At 40.4% G+C, this 8,687-nt stretch overlaps 1 protein-coding gene across 2 annotated transcripts in view; it reads left to right on the top strand.

Annotated features, from left to right (window-relative positions):
• The first annotated feature begins 241 nt into the window (after positions 1 to 241).
• The window catches only part of SV2C (synaptic vesicle glycoprotein 2C), a 160,711-nt gene continuing 152,265 nt past the window's right edge, over positions 242 to 8,687 (top strand). For both annotated transcript variants that reach the window (XM_057698350.1, XM_057698341.1), the window contains exon 1: positions 242 to 821. In XM_057698350.1, coding sequence (XP_057554333.1) covers positions 242 to 821 — 580 coding nt within the window. The remainder of the gene's footprint in view (positions 822 to 8,687) is intronic.

Here is an 8,687-nt window from a genome sequence, read left to right as displayed (position 1 = left end):
AAACTGTGTGCTCAAAAGAAAGGAAAAGCTAATCCTGTGTCTTAATCTGTGGGGCCAGTGAAAAGAGACCAAGAAATAGATGGTGGAAAAGACATTGAAAGAAACAATAAATATCTTCTGTGGTTTTTCTTCTTTTGCAGTTCCATTTTGAACCCAAAGTGGATGATGCTATCAGGACTGAACCACTGACCAGAGACTGTGAAAAATTACCATCTTCTCGTTGGCCATCAGTTGAGATAAGATGGAAGACTCTTATAAGGATAGGACTTCACTGATGAAGGGTGCCAAGGACATTGCCAGAGAGGTGAAGAAACAAACTGTAAAGAAGGTGAATCAAGCAGTGGACCGGGCCCAGAATGAATACACCCAGAGGTCCTACAGTCGGTTTCAAGACGAGGAAGAGGATGGTGACTATTACCCACCGGGAGAAACGTATAACGGGGAGGCCAATGATGATGAAGGCTCCAGCGAAGCAACTGAGGGTCACGATGAAGATGATGAAATCTATGAAGGGGAGTATCAGGGCATCCCCAACATGAACCAAGGAAAAGACAACATTGTGGCCGTGGGGCAGCCCAAGGGCGATGAGTACAAGGACCGCCGGGAGCTGGAGTCAGAGAGGAGAGCTGACGAGGAAGAACTAGCCCAGCAGTATGAGCTGATCATCCAAGAGTGTGGTCACGGCCGCTTCCAATGGTCCCTTTTCTTTGTCCTGGGCATGGCCCTGATGGCGGATGGCGTGGAGGTTTTTGTCGTGGGCTTTGTGTTACCCAGCGCTGAGACAGACCTATGCATGCCAAATTCAGGATCCGGATGGCTAGGTGAGTGAGTCATGTCAGAGAGACATGTTCTGAAACTGCTTTATTTGTTGAGGACAGTTAACAAATAGAATAAATACTTTTCATGTGGAGCCTTGAATTTTTTTCCAACACTTCAAAAATTTTAAACATGCAAAGGAATCAAAAGAATGATACAGTGATGCCCATCTATATCCAACACCCAGATTCTCTAGTTAAGATTTACTATATTTTCTTTAACACCTAGCCATCTATCTATCCATCAATCCTACTTTTATTTTTATGCATTTCAAAGGTAGAGCAATACATTTTAACTTATACTATTATAAATGTTGCATTAGTTTCTCCTTTATTAACTTCCAAAGATATGCCCTTGGTAGTTAATAAAACCATTACATGAAACTTATCTGACACTTTTCTGAATATAGAGGTTAATTCTACAAAACTCTGACTAATGTGATATCAGATTTCAAACTGATATATAATATTATGGTTTAAATAATTTCCAGACTCTGCCAGTTTTTATTTTTTGTATAATCTATGTGTATGTTTGCTTGTTGGTTTTTTCAATTACCCTTATTTATAGAATTCTCTCTAGGTGACTTTTTTCTTTTTCCAAGTTTGTTCCTTTTTGCCTACACTGGAAAAACTTCCTTTCCTCATAGGACTTAAAACTTGATTTCAAATCATATTAATATTTAAATTATATGTGTTAAAAGAATGTGATCTCTGTATAAAATACCTAGAGAGAAGGTTTGATTTTGTTTTAAAGTTACCATGCACTCAAGATTCATATTGTTACAAAGCTGTAGTTAACATTCCCACTTGCCTATGGGAGGGAAAATAAGAAAGCCAAGAAACATGTGCACAGTAGACTATCCCTAAAACTTCAGGTCCACGTCAAACACTTGGTACATTAAGTCGTGAGGCCTTTCAAACCCCTTTTGCTCAGCTCACCTCAGAGAACATGTTTACGTGATCTTTTTATAGTTTAGTAAGTAACACTATTAACTAATGTTATAATTATTGACGCTGAGAAATTTTCTGTGTAAAAAAGTTAAATATTATCTACTAACCTGCCCTATGACAATGCAAGAGTCATGCATGAGAAAAGGATTTACATCTTATTCCTTTAACCTGTGTCTTTTATATGACTGACTCCTAGCATTTGTTTCTTTTTTATTTTTATTTTTATTTTTTAAGCTCTTTATTGGAATATAATTGCTTTACACTCTTGTACCAGTTTTTTTTTTTTAGCTATTTATTGGAATATAATTGCTTTACACTCTTGTACCAGTTTCTGCTGTACAATAAAGTGAGTCAGCTGTATTTATTCATATATCCCCATATCCCCTCCCTCCCAGGACTCCCTCCCACCCTCCCTGTCCTGGCCCTCTAAAGCATCACCCATCATCGAGCTGATCTCCCTTTGTTATACAGCAACTTCCCACTAGCTATCTATTTTACATTTGGTAGTGTATCTATGTCTTTTTTATTTTTAAATATTCATTATAAAATTTTATTTTTTAAAAATTTTAATTGAAATGTAGTTGACTTACAATGTTGTGTTAGCTGCATGTGTATAGCGAAATGATTGTTTTATATATATATATATATATTTTTTAGATTCTTTTCCATTGTAAGTTATTACAAAATATTGGGTAGAGTTCCCTGTGCTATACAGTAGGTCCTTGTTGTTTATTTTATATATAGTAGTGTGTATATTTCAATCCCACACTTCTAATTTATCCCTTCCCCCCCTTTCCCCTTTGGTAACTGTAAGTTTGTTTTGTTTGTGAGTCTATTTCTGTTTTGTAAATAAGTTCTCTTGTATTATTTTCCTAGATTCCACATATAAGTCACATCATGTGATACTTGTCTTCCTCTGTCTGACTTAGGCATTTGTTTCTTTAATTGCGTACCTGGGAGAGATGAATCCATAGAAACAGACTGGGAGGGGTGAAGGGGAGAGAGTGGGGACGTATATTGCGTGGTTTTTGCTGGTAGATTCATTTGTGTGTTCAACTATCGAAATGTAGAATGTGGTTCGGAGGAGGGTCCTTAGTTATTCATCAGATTGATCATTTCAACATATCTGTTTCATAGGTAGCACTGTATTTTGTTTTTTGTGTTTCCCTTTGGTGAGCAAGTCTACCCACCATAAGCCTTGGAATCAGAATATTTATCAAGATTTTTCTAATGGACTCTATCAGCAGAATGTTTTAAGATTATAGATCCTTAGAAATACATCTACACAAATATTTAATACTTGCAGTCTTAAATTTAGAATATCAATCTTGCCATGTTGTGATCCTAGCTTTTATATTGGAAGCATTTCAGAAACATCTAAGCTGAGCTTGCCCTTTATCTTCTTGGTGCTGAATGGAAGTGCAGAATCCCATGCGAGGCTCTTATCAGTCCGTCCTGTAAACCCGGATGATGCCACGCTCCGCCAGGTGGCATTCACAGGTGTAGATAATGCTGGGAGACAATTGGAGCACAGACATTCTCAACCCTCCCTAAATGTGGCCTGCTTTAGTGAATTAAAAATGTGTCCCCAGGAGTGTGCAGTTTCACTCCATGTTGTGAGCCTCCACAGAAGCATTTTAGTGGTTTCATAACTGTGCCTTTCCTCCTCACATTTCAATTATTTTGCCACTGTAATTTCACTTATAATTGCATTCTAACGGAGTCTTTTTTTAGACAAGCATGTGAATTGTTTTGCCATTTTCATGTCATCGAATAATAGCTTTGTAATATAATTACCACACTAAGTCATTGCAGTGGGATCAAAATGCAAGACAGGAAGATGCACGACCCATGTTCGGTGGCCTTGGAGGAGATAGATTTGCAAAATAATTTCTCATTTGCCACAGAGCATTGTGTCATTTCCCACAAGGAAAACTAGGAATGAAAAATACTAACCAATTTATGGTTCAGTTATTTGGGAGATAGTGCCTCTCTTTGTGTTTGCTAGAAGATTGACTTCCAGGTAGTTAAGGACATACCTTGTGTGTGTGTGTCTGGGCGTACGGGCTGTGTGCACATATAACATTGCTAATTGGGCTGGGAAGAGGTTAGAGTAAATAACTATCTAATGAGCTGTTCTTTGGGGGAATAAGTACCATCACTTTAAGATAATCCATTGTCTATTGCCAAAGTCTGTTTATTGCACATTTATTATGTGCAAAGCACAATGTTACCATAGGGGATAATGGCACAAAAAAACAAAAACCAGAGAAGTTTTGTGTGTCCAAGGAAGTCATAGTCTAGCACGGAGAAAAGACAAATGTCTGCGCATCACTAGGACAAGGAAGCAAGTATCAATAACCAGAAGAGGAGTGTAAATAAAGAGACTTCAGGTTGGGAGACCACATCAGGGGTAGAGACCGGACTAAGGCAGTGGAGGGAAGGTATGGATTGGAGAGCTGGTCCAGTGGTAGAGTCGGATTTGGTCGTTGGTTAGTTTGGAAGGGGGAAAAAGAGGGCAGTTAATGGAAGGAAGGCAGTTCCTCAAGTTAGGTAATGCAGCGTGTAGGTTTTAGCATGAGGGAGAAAAGAAAGGTTTAGGTTTAGACTTATCACTTTGAGATTGGGGAGGGGGGCGGCAGGCATCCAAAGGGGAGCGCCCAATGGGCCACTGCCCACGTGGGCTGAAATGCTGCGTGCTGTGAGAGCCATCTCATTTAAGATGAAACTCCCGTGACCTTAAGCAGGGAGAGGGCTGTTTGCTGCCAAATACTATTTGTGGGACTGGTGGTGAGGAAGTTGTCATTAAGGAGACTGAGAAGCATCCAGGAGAGAGAGGAGGTCTGGAGGTTGCTGAAAGAAGGAAGGGGGGTGTGACTCTTAGGTGCTGCAGAGTCTTGTAGTAAAGATTGAAACAGACCCCTCAGGTCTGGCATTTTAAAAAGGTTTGGGCTGTTACTAATGATTCTTCAAAAAGAGTGTGCCAGGCTAGGAGGTTTCTTTAAGGGAAGCGTCTGTGTATCAAGTGAAGTGACAGTACATCCTCCAGATTCCCAGCCCCTGTCACAGGGGCGCACAGACATCAAACATTCTCCCCTCACAGTGCTGTGCCTCACAGCAGGTGCTGTGTGAGTGAACCCTCTCTGACCACATCTTAGTTCCTGTCGAAGAGTTGTTGAGGGGGCCAGGTTGCTTTCTAAGAAAACCCCTAGGCAGGAAGGATGTGTGGAGATTTCAGCCTCAAGGCATGACCAGGCTCAGCCCCATTCCAGCTCTCACCCATCAGAGCACTGCAAGCACCTCACTGGCTACTCTTTCCTTGTGCTCTTCCTTCAAAGGGGCCTGTTTCCTACTAAGACCCACCTAGTGAAGCACAGAGCCTAATCATTATTGGTCCACCTGCTTTTGGCTGGGGGTCACAAAGCTTAGTAATTTTTAGGAACTAAAACATTATCATGGCCAAGTGTTGCCTAGTACAAAATAGATGTAAAATAATATATTCTAAACTAAAACATACTGAGAACTAAGCCTGAACTAAATGATAACTAACATCCTCTCTCTATATATATATTCATCAACTCTAATGCTTAATTTCCACATGCCTTGGTGATTTTCAGGACAAGAGTTCTGGTAGTGCAGTTGGGACAAAGCCAGATTACTATAGGATGAAAAGTGAAAGGAGTTAAGCAAAATGGAGATAGCAAGGCCATTCCATTCAATAAGTATTAGTTGAGCACCAACTGTGAGCCAGATACCTGACGAGGTACATTAGGAGATGTTCTGATGAGTATGTTGTGATCTGCGTCATCCGGGAACTTTTTTTATCCAGTGGGGCAAGTACATTGTGAAGAGATCAATATAAGTACATTATGTTTTTTTCCGTGACAGAGATGTTGAACACAATGCTATAGAATCACAGAGGAATTCCTTTGGGAACTGGTAAAAAATTAATCTAGGAAGTGATGTTTAAATAGGATTTTGAGGAATAAATAAGAGTTTACCAGGCAGAAAAGAGGGAGAATGGCATTCCAGGAAGATGTTAAAGTTGTCAAAGGACCTGAACTTTGTGGGGAATTACGGGAATTTTGCCATGATAGGCAGATCACGTTGGGGCAGAAAGGTCAAGTTGTGGACAAATCGTGAAAGACCTTAATGCTGAGACAAGGGGTTTGGGTTTTATTCTGTAGTATGCAAGATGGCATCATCAGACTTGTGGTTTAGAGAACCACCTCTGGCAGCAGTGTGGGAAGTGAATTAGATGGGAAAGAGAGTTCTAAAGTCAAATGGACACGAAATCTAAGTCTGTGCCACTTACTTGATGTGTGATGATTTGCAAGTAATTGACGTTTCTCTGTGCCTCAGTTTTCACATCCGTACATCGGGAATAAGACTACTCAATTAGACTGGGAGGATCACATGAGAGAATGTGTGTGTAGCTTTTAGCAAAGTACCTAATTTGTAGAAAACTCTAATAAATGATAGTTGCTATAATAACTATTAGAGGCATGAAAGCCAGTTAGGAGGCTAACATAAAAGCATAGGCAAAAAATAGTGGACTCCTGAACTAAATCATTTAACAAGATAAGAACTGGGAAATGTTTCTAAAAGAGACATGGCAAGGTTTGATGAATGAAAAAGATGGTAAGCAGGGAGTTGAGGATGACATCCAAGGGGTTGGGCTTGAGAGGCTGGGCCAGTGTTGGTGTGGGCAACTGAGATCGAAGACAGAGGGGGCAGAGCACATGGGAGACGATGAAGTCCATTTGGAGGGTGTTGCTCTGATGGGTAGGAGAGTAGTCAGGACCAGAGGACAGATGCAGGAGTCTGAAGAGGGAGGCTAACCATGGAGAACACAACTAAACAGAAGGTAGAAAATGGCCAAATGAAGGTACCCATCAGTTTAGCAAGGTGCTGGAGAATCTCTTGGCCCCCAAATATCTAATAGCCAGGAATAAATTCACCTGCATGGGGACACTTTTAAATTTGATGTATATGTTCATTTAGACACTTTGGCTCTAAGAAGACTTCTTTGGAGATAGATGGGGGTGGGGAGGGGGTGGTGATGGGACCTGCATCACCAGAGCAGACTCAGATGCATCTCCTACTTGTGCAATTTTTGTGAATAAAGAATTCCATAGCTAAACAACAACAAAAAATTTTAAATTTTGAGATGCATAAGGCTTGGTTCCTGATATTGGGGGAAATCATGGTATTTTCCAGGTGTTGGTGCCTTCCTCATGTAGGCAAACCCTGTTGTCTTAATGATGAGGGTAGGAGACCTAGAGAGTTTGGGTGACTTGCCTACTCCATGGCTAGATATTGGCTGAGATGAACTAAGAACACACACATATAGAACAACACTTAATCCCACGTTCCTTTCCAGTTCTCTAACATTTTCATTTAGAATTCTCTTTTTTTTTTTAGCTCTTTATTGGAATATAATTGCTTTACACTCTTGTGCCAGTTTTTGAGGTACACCAAAGTGAATCAGCTGTATTTATACATATATCCCCATATCCCCTCTCTCCCGTGACTCCCTCTCACCCTCCCTATCCTGGCCCTCTAAGGCATCACCCGTCATTGAGTTGATCTCCCTTTGTTATACAGCAACTTCCCACTAGCTATCTATTTTACAGTTTGTAGTGTATATATGTGTATGCTACTCTCTCACTTCGTCCCAGCTTCCCCTTCACCCCCCGCTCCCCCAACTCCGTGTCCTCCAGTCCATTCTCTGCATCTGCATCCTTATTCTTGCCCTGTCACTGGGTTCATCAGTACCATTTTTTTTTTTTTTTAGATTCCATATATGAGTTAGCACATGGTATTTGTTTTTCTCTTTCTGGCTTACTTCGCTCTGTATGACAGTCTCTAGGTCTATCCATCTCATTACACATAGCTCCATTTCATTTCTTTTTATGGCTGAGTAATATTCCATTGTATATATGTGCCACATCTTCTTTATCCATTCATCTGTTGATAGGCATTTAGGTTGCTTCCATGTCCTGGCTATTGTAAATAGTGCTGCAATGAACATTATGGTACATGTTTCTTTTGGGATTATGGTTTTCTCTGGGTATATGCCCAGGAGTGGGATTACTGGATCATATGGTAGTTCTATTTTAGTTTTTTAAGGAACCTCCAAGTTGTTTTCCATAGTGGCTGTACCAGCTTACATTCCCAGCAACAGTGCAGGAGAGTTCCCTTTTCTCCACACCCACTCCAGCATTTGTTGTTTCTAGATTTTTGGATGATGGCCATTCTGACTGGTGTGAGGTGATACCTCATTGTGGCTTTGACTTGCATTTCTCTGATGATGAGTGATGTTGAGCATCTTTTCATGTGTTTGTTGGCCATCTGTATGTCTTCTTTGGAGAAATGTCTATTTAGGTCTTCTGCCCATTTGTGGATTGGGTTATTTGCTTTTTTGGTATTAAGCTGCATGAGCTGCTTGTATATTTTGGAGATTAATCCTTTGTCCCTTGCTTCATTGGCAAGTATTTTCTCCCATTCTGAGGGTTGCCTTCTTGTCTTGTTTATGGTTTCTTTCGCTGTGCAAAAGCTTTTGTTTCATGAGGTCCCATTTGTTTATTCTTGATTTTATTTCCATGATTCCAGGAGGTGGGTCAAAAAGGATCTTGCTTTGATGGATGTCATAGAGTGTTCTGCCTGTGTTTTCCTCGAGGAGTTTTATAGTGTCTGGCCTTACATGTAGGTCTTTAAACCATTTGGAGTTTGTTTTTGTGTATGGTGTTAGCAAGTGTTCTAATTTCATTCTTTTACATGTTGCTGTCCAATTTTCCCAGCACCAGTTATTGAAGAGGCTGTCTTTTTTCCATTGTATATTCTTGCCTCCTTTGTCAAAGATAAGGTGCCCATATGTGCTTGGGTTTACCTCTGGGCTCTCTATTCTGTTCCATTGAT

The sequence above is a fragment of the Hippopotamus amphibius genome, chromosome 1 (assembly GCF_030028045.1).
Source record: "Hippopotamus amphibius kiboko isolate mHipAmp2 chromosome 1, mHipAmp2.hap2, whole genome shotgun sequence".
Taxonomy (NCBI): Eukaryota; Metazoa; Chordata; class Mammalia; order Artiodactyla; family Hippopotamidae; genus Hippopotamus; species Hippopotamus amphibius.
Note: the sequence above shows the minus strand (reverse complement) of the source record. Positions and strands in the feature narration are given on the sequence as shown.